At 49.2% G+C, this 22,397-nt stretch overlaps 1 protein-coding gene and 1 pseudogene across 1 annotated transcript; both read left to right on the top strand.

Annotated features, from left to right (window-relative positions):
* Positions 1-4,089: 4,089 nt before the first annotated feature.
* LOC120840433 lies at positions 4,090-5,076 on the top strand. The gene is made up of 2 exons (XM_040210972.1): positions 4,090-4,144; positions 4,276-5,076. The coding sequence occupies exon 2, from the start codon at positions 4,276-4,278 to the stop codon at positions 5,074-5,076; it is 801 nt and encodes a 266-aa protein (XP_040066906.1). The 5' UTR covers positions 4,090-4,144.
* Positions 5,077-7,631: 2,555 nt separating this feature from the next.
* On the top strand, positions 7,632-8,652 carry LOC120836906 (annotated as a pseudogene).
* Positions 8,653-22,397: the final 13,745 nt, after the last annotated feature.

Below are 22,397 nucleotides of genomic sequence, written 5' to 3'. Positions count from 1 at the left end.
TAGAATTTTGGATGATCCAGACTGCCAAACGGTCTGGATCATCAAGTCAAGTTTGGGGGTTTTACGTGCCAAACGAACGACGGGCATGTGGCACGCCCCAGCGGAGGACTGAGGATTAATTTCGACCACCTGCGGATATTTTGGCGTGCAACCGAAAGCTCGGTTACACGGCGCCTCCTCCGCAATAAGCGGTCTGGATCATCCAAATTTCAGTCTGTCTTCACGTTCCTATGACCGTCTGCATGTTCACGTTGAAAGGTCAAAACACCGTAGACTCTTTTTTTCTTTTCAAATGGCAACGAACCGTAGACCACATGAAGGTATATGCACGCCTCTAAAGACTTACAAACTTAATGGAAGTTCAGGTTCAATTGACTCAATGTAAACAGTAAATCCAAGGTGGTGTTAAACATTCTAACCGGTAGAAAACGCCGCCTTGTTATGTCTAATTTACATGATCAGCTTGTGCTTGAAATGCTCAGTTTTGACATCGAGCACCGCAGTTTCCGTCTACAATTATTTTGCAGCACGAGGGACCTCGCAACTGATAATAGCGAGCAGAATTTCATTAGGAATCTTTAGGCCATTCACAAAGCTATGCGATGGTTACGGGAACCAGCTGGAGCTCGAGTGGCTGGCCGCTCTGCAGAGCCCGGTCACCCTCTTCCTCTTAAGGTGTATCCACACGACGGACCGGGCCGCGGACCGATTGATCACGTGATGCGCGGCCCGCGGGCCGCCCGGCTGCCAAGAGCATCCACATGATGGACCAAAAGAGCAGACGACAGCGTACGGGCCGGTCTCACCCTCGACCTCACAGCTCCGCCAAACGCATGCAGCGAGCTGCTTTGAGGCTATTTGTAAGGAGCCAAAATGGAGGTTGAACGAAAGAGACGTTTGGCCGCGGTGGCCCTGGCGTTGACTATTGAGGACGAGGAGGACTTAAGTGAACCGAAAGGGGCATGCATCTATTGTCCCACAGAGCGGGGGATCGCTTCACGAGCGCGATAAAGTAAAAACTTGCATCGTCGCACCATGCCGTCATCGTCGTACAACAAAAGGTTCGTGTTCTTCGTCTTCAACAGTTGGCGCCAAAAGAACACGACTTTGGATTTGGATTCCAATCTAAACAACTAAAGTCAGCTTGTTGCCAGACTTAGCACTTCAATTATACTAAAAACGTCGCGGTCCGCCGCCAAGGTACGGGCGAGAAAAGTCGCTTGGCATTTCTCACAAGCGCGGGCCGCGGACCACCGGCGGACCTCGAAAACCGGTGACGTAAGATCACGTGATGCGCGGCCCGCGGACCAAAACAGCAATTTAGTCCGTCGTGTGGATACACCTTAAGGTGTATCCACACGACGGACCAAATCGCTGTTTTGGTCCGCGGGCCGCGCATCACGTGATCCTACGTCACCGGTTTTCGAGGTCCGCCGGTGAGTCATGGAGAGGGCTTCTTTGTGGGGTGGCGTTCTTTGAAATTATGGCGCGCGCCAGCCAATGAGAATCTGTCCATCAATTCGCTGTTACAGACTACAGGCTTTGCTAGATGGGAAAGGGACATTTAGGTGCCGTTTGGCGCCGCTTCAAAAGCTGATAACACCAGTTGGCTTCATGGGACAGTTAATGTAAAAAACGCAAAAAAAAAGGCAGGCCAAAGCATTGGCGTTCCCTAGCCTTTCCTTTCAGAAGGTATTTGCGGATAGCAAACCTCCGGTTTCCAAAGAACGAATCTTGTTTATTTATTGCGAATAAACGTATGGTTTGACTAATAAACTTGAGGAACATCATTGAAAACAACTGTATAAGTGAATATTCGAAAAGGTTTAACCGTGTGCTGCGCTGAAGCTACCACTCAAATAACGGGTGCAAGGCGGGAGGTTCGGAAACGCACAAGAAACAAAACAAACACGCGCGAGGGTGTCGAATTTGGACGCATTTGTGTGACGAAGTGACGAGGCGCCGGAGTGCCTCTCGTGCCAGCTCCAGGCCTTTGTTTTACAACAGTTACTGCTGCAGACTCGGGTGACCACCTTCCTGCTAGCGAAATGCGGGACATGGGAAGGGGGGGGGGGGGTAGAGGAAATTTATTAACACACACACCACAAACCGAGACTTTGTTAATACATTTAACATCATGTGCTGTTTATAAGCTGCTAATCGTATTGCAGCAATTAAGCTCAATTAATCTTTACTAAAAGTAATATATATCTTATGGCAAATGTGTTCATAAATGTGTCGAAGTTGAAAACATAAAAATCGACTTGGGCAGAACTCAATGCATCACATAAAAATAAGAAACATTAAGTCTCTTTCGGGCTATTGTTTCCTGTCAAGGCTTACTTTTATCAACATAGTCATACACAAAGTTTTCACATTTGTTCTTTTTCGACCGTTGCGAGTTGCATGCTTTTTGCCATGTGTGGCTGTGTTCCCAAAAGAAAGATCCACAGCAACCCTTTTGCATTGAGAGCGGTTTGAAATTAATTACAATATTTTATATTAAAACTTTTGGCAAGCAATCTTTCTTAGAATATTTTGCCACCAAGGGGAGAGGCACAACGGAGCATGTTCGCCGGTTCCCCTTCAAAAACGACGGTCGCTGCCCGCAAAGTTTGGATAGAAAAGGGTGTACCATTGCGATTCACACGATTACCAGCGACCTCCGGGCTTCCCCGTGCCCCATTGTTCGGCAGCGCCATAAGTTGCAGAGTGAATTTTACTACAGTATAAAATGCTGGACATTTTGAAGATTTGGGAATTTCTTGCGGGACGCGGGACACAAGCCTTCAATGCGGGACAGTCCCGCAAGTCGCGGGACGGGTGGTCACCCTACTGCAGACGCCAGCACGTGCGGCGCCTGCACTAAAATAGCCCAATACGCATGTATAATACGTGTTGACGTTGCAGGCTGCTAGTATAGGGCACGCATTTACGCATATTGGCGTCGTGCGCGACCGAAAGCGTCGCTGTGGTCGGCCTTCCACGATTGGCCAAACGCTGACTATGACGTCAGAAAAGGATTTATCATTGACGGAAATAAGAGGAATGAAAGAACTTCAATTTTGACGGTGTTGGCAGTATTCCTTTGAGAGCGCAATGATCTCAAGCTTCCACCCTGCTATTTACAAACACCATCGAACTTGTTGTTTGCAAGGTAATGACGTCACAAGGGGGAACCGTAGGAGGGCGCCACTAATACATCTCGCCGCTAATAGTGAAGGCTGTGAAGTGCACAGAGTGAATCAGGTTGACAAAACACTAAAAGGATGCTAATATATGCCAAATTACACAATCGAAACAGACGACCAGAACAAAGCATGGAGCTTTGGAAGGAAGAACACGTACTGGATTTGTAACAAACTGTGCATGAATAATAATTGATAGCTTGTATTGATAGCTTGCATTCATTGATTGATAGGTTGTATTTACATTTGATAGCTTGCATTGACATAATATGCTGTACAGCATTGACGCGGAACTCAATTGTTACTAATTTAAACATCGCTCAATAAAAAGAAAAAAAAAACTTTTTAATGAAATAAATGTGATAAAGCTACATAGTACTTGTTACTAGTAAAGAAAGAAAGAAAGTACGCTGATTTATGTTCTTCCCTAATTATCGCATACGTTTTCCCATAGGGGTACACAGGAGGACTGGGAAAGGAGAGTGCTTGCTGTCTGCTTCAATTTGCAACCGGAAGTCCCGAAGACACTAGCGGGAGCTGATGCTCTAGTGTTTATTATAACAACTCTATGGGGTGTGTGATTGGTGGTTCGAATCTAATAGCGTAGTGTCCTCCCTAGCATCAACAGAGCAAAAAGAGCCGGTTGCATTGGCTTTCCTTAGCACCGCAAACGCTATGAATGATGTCGTGCTGTACAGGCGGAACAGCGCACCCGCAAAACATTTACTGAAGTCCGCGCACACAAAAGAAAGACACACGCAGCGCTGACTAACAACTCTTTGGTAGGGGGTATCGGTGGCGGAGAAAGAAGAAGACGCCGTTCGAAACGGACGTGTTTTCAATGCTCTCCAGTGAAAACGCACCGGTCACAGGCCGGGGAACTGCTGAGGCTTCGGCCAGTACCACCGAAATGACGACTGAAGAGTACCGGACCGTACTTCCCCGTCTACCGACAGGTAATTTGAGTCTTAATTCTGTCTTTCTACACGGAGATCTCGCCGTGCGGCCATACCGAGCAACAGACTTCCGAGACGCTTTGCGGGACGTGGTTGACAGCCACGATATCATCGGAATCGGCCAATTCCAGATGAGTCACGTCTGGATGGTGACCTGTGCAAGCGCTTTGGCCAAGGCCAAGCTTGTGACCAAAGCAGAGCTCCGCGTAAAGGGGCGCCGATGCCTAATCATCGACCCGGACACCAGAGACGTCAAACTGAAACTTCTTTGGCTACCAGTTCATATGGACAACCAGCGTATCGAAGAAGCACTGGCGCCTTTTGGCACGGTGCGTTCGATTGTTAGAGAAAAATGGCGCTGCGCCGGAATGGAGCAGATGGAGACGCTAAACAAAGAAGTGACGTTGACCCTTCACGAGGGAATGAACGCGAGCCAGATACCGCACCAGCTCACAGTGTTCGGCTGTCGAAGCTTGGTGCTCGTGCCTGGCCGCCCTCCACTGTGTCTACGATGCTACCCAATCGGTCACATTCGTCGCGAGTGTAGGACCCCAAGATGCGGTGAATGCCGACGTTATGGTCATCCAACAAGTGAGTGCGTCACCACCTATGCGGACAAGCTCCGACAAGCAAGAAGCCCAGCTGAAGATGTCGTTTTAGAACACCTAATGGACATAAGCGAAGTGGTCGATGCAACAGAAGAAGTCATCCCTTCCAGCACCACTTCAGGGGTACAGCTGACGGCCCCGCTGCACCCACCACCTGACGTCAACCCTGAGTCGGCGACGATCACCGCTGAATCTGAAAAGCCTGAATCGTTTTTGCAAGACAGCGAATTCCCTCCTTTAAGCACGACGTCAACGGTTGCTTCACAGGATTCATTACATCGACGAGAGCGCCCGACCACGTCCAGTGGAACATCTGTCAAATGACCCGCCCCAACATCGGAAAAATCGTCTCAGTCGTCTACCACGGATGTCGCGATCGGCCACGACAGCGACGAGAGAGGCGACGCCAAACGCAGGCCAGCTGAGGTGTGTGAGCACCATTACAGTAAGGCCACACGGCCTGCTGACGTAGTGAAGGACGGTGATGAACTACCCCCTTAGCTAACACCTCCCTGGCATTTCCTCCCCTGAGCTTCGCTACCATCAACGTCAGAGGACTGTGTTCGCGTCCACGTCAGTCCCAACTGTATAGGGTCCTCTCAAAGGAACAGATTGACTTTGTTGCCGTCCAGGAGACAAATATATCGTCCGACGAGGACACAGCTCGTGCATTGGACCCTTTCCTCTCAAGTTATGAGGTATGTGTGAGCCACGCGGATGGCTTGTTGGGAGGGTGCCTTTTATTCTTAAAGAAGAGACTAGAATACTCGTCATTTTCACATGCTGTGGATGATAAGGGCAGGTTCATATGCTGTGATTTTTTCTTAAATGGTATTTCCTGGCGTTTAATTTGCATTTATGCCTACAATGATGTTCGACAAAGACGTTTGTTTTTTGAAAATCTCGCCCCTTTTCTTGACACCGACAGGCAAGTTGTTCTGTTTGGTGATTTCAATTGTGTCTGTAATGTCAGTGATAGATCAGTGCCTCCTACAAGACCTGACAGCAGTGCTGACATACTAAACAACCTCACATACGACTTCCACCTATTTGATGTTGGTGCTTCTCAGGTTACTGCTAGTCGATTCACTCACATTGATGCTGCATGTAACGCGAGGCTTGACCGAGTTTACGTTTCAAGCCAACTTTTTTCGCATGTGGCTACTTATGAAGTAAAACCCATGTCCTTTTCTGATCATTGCCTTGTAAAGGTTCGTATTGGGGCAGACGTACGTAATAGGTCACGTCCAAAATGGGAATTATGGAAATTGAACACAAGGCTTCTTGGCAGTGATGATTTTCAAAAACGTGTTCGTGAATGTTTCAACAATATGTCAACGAACGAAAAATTCGGCATTTTCGCCCAATGGGACTCATTTAAACAAGAGGTCAAAAATGAAGCGATTGAATTTGCTTGTATTGCGTCTTTTCACGCAAAGAAAGACGAAACTGCCCTTTTGCGAAACCTAAATAGCCTTCACGAATTGGAATGTGAAAAATCTGGTGAGTTTCAGGAAGAAATCATTCTTACCAAAAGTCAGCTGCAGCGCTATGAGCAAAATCGCTATAATGGTGCACTGGTACGTTCTAGGTGTAGGCGTTTCTTATCATCTGAGACACCCTCGCGGCGTGCCATTGATGATGAAAGACGCCATGGGCTTTCCAAAAAAATCAAACTTTTGGACTGCAACGGAGCCCTCTCAACCAGCGATGTTGATATAATGCGCACATTCGAATCCCACTACAAAAGCCTATTCCAGAAAACGCCATCTTCCAACAGTCAAATGACACACACTTTAGTTTCCATGTTGCCTAAAGTAAGTGAGATCCAACGCGAACTACTTAGTGGACCAGTAACGCTGGAGGACATTCGGAGTGCGATAGATGAGTTACCTAACTCTAAAACGCCAGGGCCGGATGGACTCCCAGCTGAGTTTTACAAGGAGCATAAGGAACTGCTGTGCCCTTTCTTACACAAAGTATTTCTTGAAGCTTACGATAGTGAACGCTTACCACCATCCTTTTATAGCAGCCATACGGTATTAATCCCCAAAAGTAAGGATACAGATAAACTTATACACGTAGAAGGATATCGCCCTATTACTCTCTGCAATGTGGACTATAAGATGCTAAGATTCTCACAAAACGGCTTCAGTTCGTCGCTTCTAGTGTTGTTGGCGACCATCAGACATGTGGAATTAAGGGGCGAAGCATACAGACCAATATACACGTCGCACGTTCGGTCATAGAGAGCAGCACTCGACATAACAACCAGGTCGCCATAGTCCAAGTAGACTTGGCGAAAGCCTTCGACCGCGTATCTCATGACTTCCTTTTCGCCATTCTTAGACACATAAACCCGGGAACAACGTTGTTGAAAGGAATCGAACTATGCTACCGAAGCTGTGCTACCCGTCTCATTGTTAATGGTTCACTCTCGACTCCTATAAATTTAGAATCGTCTGTTAAACAAGGGTGTCCTTTATCCCCTCTTCTGTTTGCTCTTTACTTGGAACCTCTTTGCTTGAGTGTACTTTCCAACCCTACAGTGGACGGTTATCATTTTTATTCCGCGGAAGTAAAAGTGTTAGCCTACGCTGACGATATAGCGTTTTTCTGTGCTGATAAGAAAAGTGTCGATAATGTCTTTACCTTAACCCAGGCATTTTGTGAAGCATCGGGAGCGTTGGTAAATAACTCAAAATGCGTTGGCTTCTGGTGCGGCCAGTGGGCCAAAACACCTTCGAAGTATGCTGGTATTTCGTGGAGCTGTGTAGCTCCTCAATATTTAGGTGTACCGTTGAACTGCATTCGAAACAGTAGCCATTACTGGTCTGAGCGTGCGGCAAAAGATCAAACGTCAAGCCAATATAATGAAATCAAATCGGTGGTCAATCTTTGGACGCGCAAAAGCATGTAACATTTTCCTTGTAGCGAAACTCTGGTACGTGCTCCAGGTGATTTGCTGTGCGAGAGGCCAAATTAAAAAAATTCCATAGAGTTTTCGCGACTTTTCTCTGGGATTCCACTTGGGAACCCATGCAACGAGACAACCTTTTTCGCTCCATTGATACAGGGGGTCTTGGGCTGATTCACCTATTTTTAGAACAGGTGGTTGTTCGTTTTATGTTCTTCCGAACTGTATCCCATCATTTCCTGCGCACTTACGTGCAGACAGAACTTTCAGAAGCTTTACCATACTTGGTAGTCTCATCTGTGCCTGTAGGTACATTGCGTCCTTTCGGCTTCCTTGGAGAGGTAGTTAGCGCGATTGAATTTTTGAAAACCCGGTTTTCTCTCGAGTATTTATTTAAAGTTCCCCGAAAAACAATTTATGCTGATCTGATAGACGTTGTTTTTCCTGTACCTTTGTATCGAAGCGTACTTGGTAACGTTTTGGAACAAGATGTTTTTAAACGTGTGAAGAAAATGCGAGTGTCACCTTCTGCAAAAACCTTTTTTTTTAAACTTCACACTTCCACGCTACCTGTTAAGCCTTGGCTTCAAGAAAAAGGCATTTTCGTTCCGTGGTCAGTGAACTGCCGACTTTGTAACCAACCGGAAACTATAGAACATTGTTTTATTTTCTGCACTGATGCTTACCTCTTCTGGGATGTGTTACAAAGAACTGTGAAAAAAGATTTAAATATAAGTGCCTACACAATCCGTTTTCTACCTTTAAACCCGAATGACAGCTTCCCTTATGATCTGTTTACACTGATGGGTTTGCATAGTCTCTGGAAAACGAGAATGATTGACAGAAGTGCTGATGTTCCCCGGACAACAAAGTCGAATTTTATAGAAACTGTATCACATGTACGAAATGTATTTGACCATCTCGGTGAACGCCCAGACTGGTATGCTCTCTTAGATCGATGCATTAATCTTCCGGATTTTTAGACGTATTATTCAATACAGAATACTTTGTTGAGTTGTGAAACCGCGCTCGAACCTATGAGGGGAAGTAAACCCCCACGATGGTGTGACTTTAGATGAACGATATGTATGTCGACGCCTGTACATGACACCTAACGCCAACCTTTGTGTACCGTGATTTCAAGTGCCTTGTGTTTTCTGACCAAATCCCATGTAATAAATAAAAAAAAAAGTATCGGTGGCCGAGTGGTCTAGCCCACACCAGCTCGGAGCACGTGGAGCGAAAGCTCGCGCTGCAGAACCCAGGTATCCTGGGTTCAAGCCCCACCCCTGCCCGTTTCGATCTGGATGAGCATCGTACCGGCGTGCCGTCGTGTATCACTACTGTGTGATGCACGTTAAAGACCCCAGGCTAGCGGTTGTACCGCACTGGCTAAATTTCTCATCTACAGCTGGGAGACTCGTCGCCCCTGTGAGGCAGACCAAGTTCTAGGCTGTATAAACACACACACAACCCAATTTTAAACTCTTTGGTATATTTACACTTTCGTCTTCTTTTGGTATTATGGGCTAGGGCAATGGAGAATAATTTGGCCATGTTCATCAATATATATGATGCTAAACCGTAAACAAAAAACTAAAATTGAAATGCAGCTTAGTTTCATTTTTATTTTTTATCTTTATTTTAAGTATAGTATTATTTTTAATTTTAAGTTGCGAGCGGCCGGCCGCGCTAGCCGCATCGAGATGGCACGCTTTGCAGCAGCTGTGCATGGGCGCCGCCATAACTGACCTTCAGTTTTTGTTCCCCCTTATTACGTTTACTTCACTTCATTTTTACCATAGCAGGCCAGGTTATTGACATCTTAGACTTTATTCCGTCTTGCTCCCCAGCATTGGCCTTTTGTGGAGGCTCGTCCACACAAATTTCAGTGGCTCGGTATCTCGGTAAAACAAGAGAAGGTCAGCAATGGCGGCTGTATTCTGGCGCGTGTGTAAAGCGTCTATAAGGAGTTTGGTTACAACACAATGACAGATCGACTGCAATCTGCAATGGGAGATTGACATTTTAACTCGTCTTTTTTGTATATAATTTTCATCGTCCCTCTTTCTATCTTTTTTCCCCAACAACCAGGTAGCGACTTGCCCATTAACTGAGGCCCACACATCTCCTGGTTTCCCCCTTTCTCGACACCTCATAATAACAAAAACAAAAAAAAACAAATGGGAGATGCCACCTGAGAGGCATCTTAGTACAAGAGGGCCCTGGATCAAGGTGTTTTTTATGGTATATTCGGCTGGTCAGGCTTTTCAGCCTCTTGGAGCGCTCTAAAAAGTCGGTGTGCATTCGTCTGGTCGACGCCTGGCGCTTCAAGTATATTCGGTGGTTCTTTCGGAACGCTCTCCAAGCTCTGACTCTCGCCGTCCTCTGAATCAGAGCGGTTTGAAGCGCTCTGTCTTGGAAGTGGGAGCAGGCGAGAGATCTGGCTGTCGACCGGTCACGTGACTCCAGCCATTCCACCATTTTGCTTTTGTGTCGGAAGCGGACAGCGAGAACGCAGCTACTCCGCAGAAAAGGTCTGCGAACAACAGCCGTCAGTCTCGACGCCGTCACCGTTGTGTTGTGCTCCCCGAATTGAGGTGAAATGTCGTTGAAACGAAGACGTTTAATGTTAGGGGTGGCACCGTCAGTGCTGCTGGCGAAGCTAGCAGACAGCGACAACACCAGCAGCTCAGACGACGACGACGAGGGCCGCGTTTACGAAGCGAAGTTTGCCGAGTTGTTGGACGCACCTTGTACGGTGCTGAAGGTCAAGGCCTGTGTTTTTATAGTGCGAACCTACTCGGACAAAGCGGTAAAAACAAAAATACTAGAGTTTTCAAGCGGTAATGTTGTCTGTTTTGATAGTTTCGCAGGAACTCCCGCTTGGCACGGCTGGCTTGCGATGACCTTATCAGCGCCCGCGTTGACGGCTGGCATTTTTCAAGGATTGACGGATGGATGGATGACTAAACACTGCTGAAACCTTTGAATCCGAGATGCAAAAGTTCCGCTAGAGTGCGGCTCGCGCCGTCCTCTAGTGGCCCAGGCCACCCTATATCCGCTCGGCTTGCCGCTCCAAAAAGTTGAGGAGCGTTCGGCTGGGCGCGCCGATTCTCTCGCTCCGATGCGGAGGCGCTTCGGGATCTGGTAGCTGCGACTCGGATGATTGGAGCGCTCGAAAGTGACCTGCCGAATATACCACCAGAATTACCGCCAACCATTGTTGCCGAAACGCGCAAGACACGTTCCACGAGCGGGTGCTCCGCCGCCATTCGCCTCCAAGGGCAGCTCATTTGAGTTGCTACGCCGCCATTTGCTTTCAAGGGCCGCTCGGGACACGGGACTCGTGCACTGGCGCATTTGACGCCACTTGCAAGACGAACATAAACACATCAAAGGGCTTTAATTTAGTTCAGTCTCGGTGGACGCAGGCGGTGCGGGTTTCAAGGGTGAGTTTCCCAACTGTGTGTTTTAGAAAGTTTGGTTTACATGAATGTGATCATAGAAGATACGCTTCTCCGTTCGTCTAAAAGATTAGCGTACGTTCTTACCTCGAGCGTGAAAGATAAGAAGGCCAGAATGAGCTTGCCTAGTCAGTCTCGCAATAGCTCTTTTTGTGCCGTCCTGCAGTTGGACGAGTACCCCGCCAAGTCCTGTATTACTTGCGTCCGTGTAAATATTGACGGCGGCAAATAGGTCGATGTGGTCGAGAATCGGATGCGTCTGGAGTCTTTGTTTGAGCTTGTTGAAGGCCCGCTTTCGTTCTTGCTTTTACGCCGACGCACCCTCATTTGCGTTTGCCACCGTCAGCGCTCGCTGCTGCTTTCTCAACGCGCTTTCTTTTTTTTTTTCGTTTCTGGCACAAGTTCACCTCCTCAATCTTTAGTTCATTCCTCATCTAAACGGTATTAGCGTACACGTAGAGAGACGAGAGAAGATACGAAATAGAGCGCCCCTCTATCCTGTATCTTTTCTCTTCTCTCTACGTGTGCGCTAATATCGTTTAGATGTTTGATTACCGATAGCCCAATTATTAAACCTTTTTAGTTCGTTCCGCTTTCTCCGGCCTCATCGTCTTTCATTCGTGAAATTTCTGGTGGAGGTGGGGTGTAACCAACGTGGGTGTAACGCAGCCTATGAAGACCTCCGAGGCATTGCAGCGTAAGCCCAGTCCCCGGATCAAGAAGACCGTCCGTGGAAGAGTCCCGAGGAAGCAGTCGTGTTCAAGGTTGGCCGCCGGAATTCGGTCCACTGCCGAAAAACACCCATCAGTTGACGAAGCCGACGATGAGCAGCCAATCATCGCAGACTACCGCCGCTGCCTCCCTTGTCGTTTACCAGCCCGTCGTCTCTCCGACGACCTTCCAGGTCGAGATTTAGGGAAAACGTCGACGACTGATTGCCGCAATACGAACAGATGGCGCTGCACAACCATGGGCTCTAAAGCCCCTTGATAAAAGCGCTTTTTACAAGTACCGCCAACCATTGTTGTGGAAGCGCTCGAGACACGTGCCATGAGCGGGTGCTCCGCCGCCATTCGCTTCCAAGGCCCGCTCATTTCAGTGCTGCGCCGCCATTTGCTTCCAAGGGCCGCTCGAGACATTGGCCTCGTGCACTCGCGCATTTGACGCTACTTGCAAGACGAGCGCAAACACATCGAGGGGCTTTAATGGGCTCTCTGAATGGGCTCCGAAATAGCACCTGCAGGATAGCTAGGTTCGACATTGTACATGTTCCTTTTTTTAGTACACGGAGGGAGAGGAAAAAGAAGCCCGACTGAGACGCCCTGCTCTTTCGACTGCTCTGGAAATTTTCGAATTTCTTGACTCCGTTTTAAGACAGAAGTATACCGACCATTGCTTCGAAGTGTAGATTTCGGCAGGTATGTGACCAGGGTATATCATACCGGGGGCCAACATGCCGAATTTCTGCACCCAAAGAGCCAGCACTAAAGCGATCTGAGCCGGTGCATTGCTAGGCCTAACCGCTGCGATGGAGACGATGGACACCGCAGCTGTGACCACCAACCCCAATGCGGTGTTCCGATTTACGACGCCAACTCTGAATCCTCCGAAACCGGAAACAACGATCAACTGGCCCGCCCTGCCGGCCATCAACTCGGAACCACCACCGAGACAACCACATCCAGCTCCGGTAACTGAAAGTACCGCGAACGAAATCAAATCGCTCCTAGTCGCTCTGCTAGGGAAGGCCTCAAAAGAGGAAATCACGGAAATGTTCCTGCAAGCTCTAGACGATCTTTCTCGGCCAGAAGCGTCAGGAAACAAGCAGACTACCATAGAGCCACGGTTCAAGAATACACCGATTTCTAAATCTAAAGAAAAAGAGTCGGCCACCTCGTCGGCGAGTACACAGGAGAAAAATGGCCGACAAGACGACAGCGAGAGCCGCAAGCGGCATGCGGCCATGGCGCCTGGGACGTCACTCTCAACACAGGCGGCGACAGCGGACACTCTCGTCAGCACCGCCGCAACGCAAAACTCAATCACAGAAGAGGACGACGGCCCAGCATGGTCTTTGGTCCAATCCAAAAAGACCATCAAGCGGGCACGATACACTCGCAAGAAGACCACTGAAAGCGAAGGCAAGGCACAGGCCCCACGCCAGCTCTTCACTGTCATACTTCGACCACGAACGAAGACAGACCTTACCACCATACCGAGAAGAACCCTGGAGGAAGCCTTCACAAAAACGCTAGGCACACAATCACAGGAGATATCAGTAAAGCTACAAAAGGAGAGCAATACTATCTCCGCACAAACTTCATCTGAGCCTACCGCCAAGGCGTTACTGGAGATCACTGGAATTCCAGTTGCTAACGAAGAAGAGATTCCCGTACAAGCTTACAAAACACTGCAAGATAACCAAATTCGAGGGGTCATATATGAAGTAGACGAGGGTGAGGACAACATCTCTCTCCGGGACAGGCTCCGATGTGACACTCACGACATCGTCACGGCCCGACTTCTGGGAAGGAAAGGACGCACTGCGATGATAACGTTCGAGGGTAATCGATTACCAAGGTTCGTTAGATACGCGCTTTGCATCACCCCAGTGTACCCATATAGAGCCAAGGCGGTGACATGCACAAACTGCCACGGCGCGGGTCACAAGCAAGACATCTGCCACAAAGAGTCGGTCTGCTCTTTGTGCGGCAAACACCACGAGGGAACGCAAGATGACCAAGGTAACACCAACCCGTGCCCAAATCCGACCCCGTACTGCCAGATCTGCAAAAAAAATGGACACTTGGCGACAAGCAATACCTGCCCGAAGAAGACAGAGATCGGGAAGCTACTGAGGGAAAGGGCAAGGAAGCACGCGAAACCCAATCAAGAGTCCAGGAGGAAAAAGGGGGCACCACCACCACCACCGCCGCCGCCGCCACCTCCATTTAATCCGATCCAACACCCACGGATGCACGAAAGGACTTACGCTGATTTAGTCCGGGGTACCCCCACCTTTGAGAGAGACAGCTACGAAGTCCGGTTTACAAGGCTGGAAAAACAACTCTCAGCGCTGAGCCAACAGCTCACTGTTATCGCTTTCAAACTTGGTCGATAAAAATAGGGATTAGCATTGTTCAATGGAACTGCAGAGGACTGGGGCTACGGGCCGCAGAACTCAACGCAAGACACTTGAACAGACCATCAAAACGTCCAGATGCAATTCTATTACAAGAAGTAAAGACAACCACCATCAACCTAACAAGTTACACTTCATACTCCAGCCCGTCGATCCCATCAGGCCGCAAGCCCAACCAAGACGTGCCCAAGGGGCAAGCCATGGTGTATTTGCGATCGGACTGGCCACAACATCAAATTGACTTGATGCGATGGTGCACAGACAGACAAGAAGTCGTCGCAGTCCGTGCAACGCATCAAGGAACACCCGTAATCATCGCATCTGTCTACTACAGGCCAGGGGCTAGCAGCAAATCACCAAGAGACAACGGGTGGATAGAACAACTACACATCCTTTACCCAAAAGAACGAAAGATTATAGGAGGAGACTTCAACCTGCCACATACCAGCTGGGGCTACAAAGTAGACACCATAAACGGCCAGAAACTCCTGGAGGACATGACACGGTTCAAGTACACACTACTAAACACGCCGGGCTCAACAACGAGACTCGGCTTGACAAGCAGACAACAGCATACCAGTCCAGATCTTACATGGATATACGGAAAGACTGAAAACCTCTCCTGGAATGTAAACATCGACACGTGGGGGAGTGACCACCTCCCAATAAAGATCGAGGTGAACTCCAAGAAGTCCGAAAAGAACCGGCGTTTTGCTCATACAGTCAATTGGGACCTTTATAGAAGACACCTGGAAAACAACCAAGAGGAATCCTTTGCGACAGCAATGCTCGATGCATTGAAAGCGGCTACAACCAGATCCAACATACCTGCCGATGCACCTACCCCGGATATTCACCTCTTGAATCTCTGGGCTAGGAGACTCCGAGCGCTGCAGCGATATAGGAGGGGCCCAAAGACACCAGCGGCACTCAGAGAGGTCACCAGACACACCATCGCGGCACGCAAACACGCGATATACTTGGACAGGACACGATGGCTGGATTACAGTGCGTCCTTGTCGGAGAAAACTTCAGTAAAGAAACTGTGGGCAACCAGCAGATCCATGCTGGGACAAAAGAGAGAACAGAAGGCCCCTCTAACCCTGGCGCTAAAAACTGACACTTCGGTAGAAGACCTCGCAGATGCGGCCGGAGACCAATTCTTCCCGCAGCCCATTGCTACGACAACAAACTCAATTCCGAACCCGTATACTCCAGCGCTGGTTAACTCAGCGGATCCAATGGACCAACCCTTTACCCTGGGTGAATTGGAAACGGCACTCCACAACGGGAAGGCACACAGTGCTCCGGGCCCGGACAAAATTACCATTTCCATGCTGCGCAACCTCCCACAAGACGCTAAACACCAGCTTATCGAAGGAATTAACGCGGTATGGGAACAAGGACAGTTGCCACCAATATGGAAGCATTCGACCGTCGTCCCAATCCCCAAACCTGGCAAGGACAAGGACACGCTTATCAACTTCAGACCGATATCACTCACTTCATGCGTATGCAAGCTCATGGAGCGAATGGTTCTAGATCGACTTAACTGGACACTAGAGAGATCCGGCGCTTTTCATCCAGCCCAGACAGGATTCCGACCCTGTTTAAGCACACAGGAAAGCCTCCTCTTGATGTCACACGACATCACCAAGAAAAGGGCGCCAAGGGGCAAAACCATCCGCTCAATCGTCGCCATTGATGTTAGAAAGGCTTTCGACTCCGTCCCCCACTGGGCTGTCATTCAGGAGGCGGAACGCTTAGGGATACAGGGCAGGGCGCTTAACTTTATTAAAGCTTTTCTTAAGGATCGGACATATTCGATAAGAATAGGGGACCACATGAGCAACCCACGACCCAACAGGGTCGGCGTACCACAAGGCTCTGTACTCTCGCCTTTACTGTTTAACATGGCAATGGCCGATCTCCCACACCGCCTATCGAGGATCGCAAGCCTCAAGTTCACCATATATGCGGACGATATCTCCCTATGGACAGTGACAGGCGATACCCGAACCCAACAACAGACTCTTCAAGCCGGATTAGACGAAGTGCAAACCCATCTCAATAGGGTCGGCCTCACTGCATCCCCGGAGAAAACGGCCTATGTGGTCGTCGCATCCCGTTAACAAAGAAAAGCTGGCATCGCCAGTCAGATGTACTTAACGCTAGCAGGCAACAGAATCCAACCATCTACCTCGATCAGAATACTCGGAATGTACATCGATGAAGACGGCTCGTGCAGAACCTGGATAACCAAGGTCAGCCAGCAATGCAAGGCAATCATCCATGGCATCAGAAGGATATGCAGCTCCAGAGGCGGAGCGAACGAAGGAATTGCGCGTCAGATGGTGAAGGCACTCATCGTATCAAAAGTCTGCTACTGCGCTTCGTATTACAACATCTCAAAAAGCCAGTGGAAAAAACTGGAAACCATCAACAGGCAAGCTGCACGGGTAATTACCGGCTTACCTCGATTCACACCAATAGGGACACTAATGGAACTTGCCCAGCTCAACAACTTACAAGAAACCGTAATGGTACGATCTGCCGCCCACCGTGAACGACTGCAACACTCACGACCCGGCAGAACCATTCTCAGTCTGATTAAAGCACTTAAACTCCCGCTTCCCGAATTCCCAGAAAACGACCCTCCTTGGTTAGACTACATCGACCTCGTAGAAGGCAAGCCCATCCCGAAGAACGCGAGCTTGAGACATCCAGATCGTCAGAAATCGCAAGCCAGTAGCCACAACAAACGAATACAGACCTGGGAAAGCTCGGCGGAGAAGCTAGCCGTCTACACAGACGCGGCTTTCGCGACACTCCCAGACCAACTGGCTACGGTCGCAGTGGCAATACCAGGAAAAGGAATTATATCTTCCAAACAATTACCAAACAGCACCTCCGTCAAGGGTGGCGAACTCGGAGCGATTCAATATGCGATTGAAACAGTCCTCAACGACACAACCATTAGACCAAAAGAGCTCCACGTTTTTACGGACTCGGTAGCCTCGCTCACCGAGTGCAGAAATAGGAACAGCCCCTGCAAGAGAGCAAAATCCATAAAAAAGATGGCCCTCCAACTTTCTCTGCAAGGTACAAAAGTCCAGCTGTCCTGGGCGCCCGCCCACGCAGGCATAGCTGGCAATGAGCAGGCCCACTCTGCAGCTCGCGCGCTAATAGTTACACTCCGCGAGACGCAGAAGCCGCCCTGCCACCTCCATGATCACGGCTACGCATCTTCCTCACCCGAAGATGACGAAGACGAAGACGACTATGACCCCGACGAAGCTAAACAGCAGATAAAACTTTCGTCCCGTACTGCGCTGAATGAGCACCTTCCACCCATCTCCGACCCACTGCCGCGAGGCTTTGGGCGGAGAACGAGGGTGCTCTTAACTCGCATTAGAACCAATACCGCCTGCACGCCGAACAGAAGAGCAGCGTGGGAAAAGGCGCGCACACCACCGACATGCTGCTACTGCAAGGACCCCCAACATGCGGTCGACCTAGTTCACCTGTTATGGGGCTGCAAAGGCCTTGAGGCAACAAGGAAGAAGCACATAGAGGACGGGGTGACATCCATGGAGGACTGGGTCTTTCCCCCAGGCCCTCCAGATAAGCAATATCAAACTCTACGCACGCTTCTGGATTATATCCACGAAGCTGGCATAGAAGTACATATTTAATTCCCTTCCGCCATACCGCGAGTCCAGGCCGCGATGCCATTGACTCATTCCTCTCCCCCTCCCCCTTAAAGCGGTTCAAATAAACGTTTTATACTACTACTACTTTAGTACACGGAAGTGACGTCATCACGTCTGATTGGTTGAAAGCAAAAGTGACGTAATTTCCCTAGAAAAATGTAGGCGGAGTCGGCAAAACTGGGCGGAGTCGGCTACTGGACGTGACAACAAAATGACGTTTCGTTTTGTACCGAGTACGTTTCAAAAGGTACTTGCTCGGAACTAAGTGTCATTGGCAGCATGTTTTCGGCGGCGAGGCGTCGCCGTCTCGTCACTTCGACTTTTTCTTTAATAGAGCTTTTTTTTTCGCCAGAAAGGCTGTATCGGGAACACCGCGATGCATTCGAGCTCCCGGAGGAGATCTTTCGGAAGCAATACCGCCTGCCCAAGATCGTGGTGCGGTGGTTGTGCGACGAACTTCGCGAGGAACCGGAGGTGAGGAGAGTGCGTACCACGTCATGACTGTGGAGCTTCAAGTGTTGTGTGCACTGCGCTTCTACGGCACGGGGAGCTTCCAAGACTTGGTGGCGAGCGACGAACACGTAGCGCGGGACCAAAAGACAGTCAGCGTTGCGGTCCGCGCCGTGTCCGTCGCTATCGTGCGTCGTCTCGGGGTCCAGCGTGGCTGGATCCCCTTCCCAGACGCCGAGCGAGAGGTTCGACGCGGAGAGGGGCTTCAGGCCGCTCGGCAGGATACCCGGCGTCATCGGTTGCGTGGACGGGACCATGGTCCCCATCGTCGGCCCGTCCAAGAACGACCCCACCGTCACGAAGGCGGCGTACTGGTGCCGCAAGTACTTCTACGCCCTCAACGTGATGGTGGTAAGTACACTCATGTTACGTTGTCAAAACGCGCCCCAAATCTGTAGAAAAAAAAAAAAAAAACGTATTGCCGATACGGTTTAAGTATGCCGTTTTATGACTGCGGGCTGTGGGGTCTCACGAGTGCGCGAGCGTGTGCTCTACGTAGCATGTGAGCCGTGAGACTCTTCTCCCAAAAATAATACTTGTCTGTTAAAGGGCTACTCCACCGATTTTTTCATTGTCTCCGATTTGCTTGAAATTTTGCTAAACTAACCAACAAACATTGCGAAAATAGTATCCCGAATGCTAGGTCAAAATATTGTTTTTTCGCGAAGTTATTGAATTTACAGTTTTTGTCCTCACCGTGCTTTTCAAGCTCGAAGTCTCTACTGGCAACAATGAAAAAGTGACGTTAGTGGAAGGCAGGGGTTCACTCTTTGGGCTGTAGATTTTGTTTTAAACTGATTCGAAGCAGTTTCATGGTGTCAAATGAATGCCTGGGAAGCTTGCTGCAGTACCCGCGCTCCAGCACGGAACAAATGATTGGCATATTCTATTTTTTGGCTGCTTGCTCGACTGGCAAGCCTGCCTGCCACTGACGTCACGGCCCTGAAAAGCGCGCGTATATTTGAATGTTGGTTTTTGCATCATTTTCATTTGCCGATTTCGCAATAACTACTATGAATTTCGGGATTCTAAATAGCATACCAGAAAGGGTAAAGGCCGGGGAGTCGGAAAATATAGTTAGTTGAGGTAGCTCAAAAATCGGTGGAGTACCCCTTTAAAACGTGCAAGCTTCCGTAAAAAAAAAACACATTATTTTTGTTTCAAGGTAGTTAGTTGTACCTTGCATCCAGGAAGGTGTGTTGACATGCATGTGTCAGACAAAATAACTTAAAAGGTTCTGAAACTGTGACTGCTTTGTGAACCATAAGTACAATCTACTACTTGTGGATTCAGGTAATTACATGTCAATATCTCTCTCACTTTCAGGTGTGTGACACCGACTGCCGGATAATGTGCATCGACCCACGGTATCCCGGGTCGGTGCACGACTCCTTAGTGTGGCAATTTTCCTGGCTCAGAAACCAACTCGAGCAAGGGCAAGTGCCACGCGACGGCCGGTTCCTGCTTGGTGAGCATACTAAATTCATTCCTTACACACACGGTGGCTCCCACTGCTTGAAAGCCACAGTACCACACGTACTGTGCTTGTTGTGAGGCACACAGACACAGTTGCTGGAACTCCTTGAAGTGAGACAACACCCAAAGTTTGGCCATTAATCTGTTTATGTCCACATAACTCTCACACTCTGCAGGATACGAAAGCCACACTACACCAATCTCACGACAGTGATAGACTATGCAAGGCATGCGACCGCAGTGCGAGTCGCTGTCCGGTTCGGCCCACTCACTGTTACTGTCTGCCTGTACCCTCTTGCTGGTTGGTTTTCGCATGAAGTTGGAGCTCTTTCACTGATACCTGGGTGCTCGCCTGGTCGCTTTGACGGTCGTCAGTTTGTACGGAATGGGATCAATTCCTCCTTGGCCACTTGGGGCTCGCCAAATCTGTCCTCGGGTCGTCTCTGTCCCACACACTGGATTCTTTTCCCTGACCCTTCTTCTTCGGTCTGCCTATATAGCTCCTCCTACTAGACCCTCCGTGTCCCAACAGGACCTGACTCCTTTCCAATCTAACCACCCCCTCTCTTTTCCCCATCTCCAACTCCACCGAGGATTAGGAAAGAGGTTCGTCGAACTGGCGCCTTATCCCCTTGCTTGCCAAAGACAAGGCCAGCGTGTTCCGCTCTGCCCGTGCCTAAGGTCACGGCCACACTCCCAAAAGCAACAGAGCTTTTATTTGTCGGATGCAAGGGCCTAATAATGCACTTGCATACAACACAGCACCCCTAAGGAATCGTGCACACATCCCATACAACCCACCAGGAAAACACATAGTTACATGAAATAACAGGGAGTTTGCAGGCAAGCTAGTGCTAATTAATCATAATGTAAACTGATACTGTAGTGCAGAAATATTAACACACTTTTAAGTCACACTTAAGTTACATTATAATTGACATAGTTGCACACAGCTGTTTTCTTGCCTTTTATTTTAAAAAGTAAAGAATGTAATATGTTCCATCCTCTACATGTGCAGGTGACAGCGGCTACCCCTTGGAGCCTTGGCTCATCACCCCTGTCCCCGGGAACCACGCGACCTCCACCGCTTGCGGCCGGTTTAATAAGGCGCATTCCTCGATCAGGTCTGTTGTGGAGCGCTGCATCGGGCTGTTGAAAAACAGATTCCGGTGTCTGCAAAGGTACCGCGCTCTGTATTACCACCCTTCAACAGCCACCGCCATTATTTCGGCATGTGCAGTGCTCCACAACATCTGCCTTGCATCGAGCGAGCCAGAACCGGAGTCAGACTCCGACCCTGAAGAGTCAGAGTTGGAGTCTGAGCCGAGCTCGGACGGTTCTGAGCCGAGCTCGGAGAGGTCAGCGTCGGCTCCCGAGAGGCTGGCTCCTGCCGGCCCTCCGGTCGGCCTTCCGGTCGGCCTCTCGGACAGGGGGAAGGCTCTGAGGCAGCGCCTTGTCGCCCGGTTCGGAACCCGCCGCAGACGTGCCCGTGCGGAGCGCCACACGCAAGGGGTCCGCCGCCACGATGGTAGTCCCGACCACCAGGGACACCGTCGGGAAGCCCCTCAGCGCCCTCCCTGCGGTGGTGCCCAGCACGGACGCCGCCAGCGACAGGGAACCTCTCGCCACCACGACTGAGGTTCTGACCACCAAGGACCCCGTCACATCCTTGCCCTCAGTGAAGCCCTCCCCGTGGAAGCCGTAAAGTGCACACTTCGCTTCCTGCTCCACAGTCATGGCTGTCCACAAGCTACATACTCTCTTCAGCTCCTACACCTTGTGAAGTTCGTCGCACAGCCAGCGTGCTGCCTCCGGATACGTGTCGAGTGCATCGCGGTGAAATCGATACAGCCTTTTTTTTATTTTTATGAGCAGAAGGCACGAGACGCAGTCGACAGTGACAGAAAAGGTTCGGAGGTTTAGTTGCCAGACCAACAGGTCATCTGGATTGCCCTTGCAAAGAACTCGGAAGTAATTTAGACTACCTTTAGAAAGAAATGCTTGCTTTTGCAGAGATTGCTTTCTTAGTTGCTGATTGAACCAGGGATATTGTTGTCATGGACATTGTTTCATTTTACAAATGCTTCAAAGCGTCTTGCCTTCTGCTCCATTTTATTATCTCTTTTATGGTACTTCATCAAAGTTAGGTGATTGTGTTATCTCAAGACAGTGCACATGTAGTTTGTTTTGAAAATTGCTTTATTTCTTAAAGAAAAACCTGTGACTTCATGAATAAAAGTGTGATAACATGGAATGTAATATTTCATTCTTGGAAGTAAAACTGAGCATCGACTGGAACCATGTAAGCAATTGGGCAATCTTAAGTATATATCACAGATATCTTGTTGAACACTCTGGTCTTATTTGAGCACAATAGTTAAATTTTGAAAGGAAAAAAATATATATATATTCTCTGACTA

The sequence above is a fragment of the Ixodes scapularis genome, unplaced genomic scaffold (genome assembly GCF_016920785.2).
Source record: "Ixodes scapularis isolate PalLabHiFi unplaced genomic scaffold, ASM1692078v2 PGA_scaffold3__209_contigs__length_174095766, whole genome shotgun sequence".
NCBI lineage: Eukaryota > Metazoa > Arthropoda > Arachnida > Ixodida > Ixodidae > Ixodes > Ixodes scapularis.
Note: the sequence above shows the minus strand (reverse complement) of the source record. Positions and strands in the feature narration are given on the sequence as shown.

What these genes read in the sequence shown, in the direction of transcription:
- LOC120840433 (XM_040210972.1), top strand. Translation starts at nt 4,276, where the DNA reads ATGAGTCACGTCTGGATGGTGACCTGTGCAAGCGCTTTGGCCAAGGCC.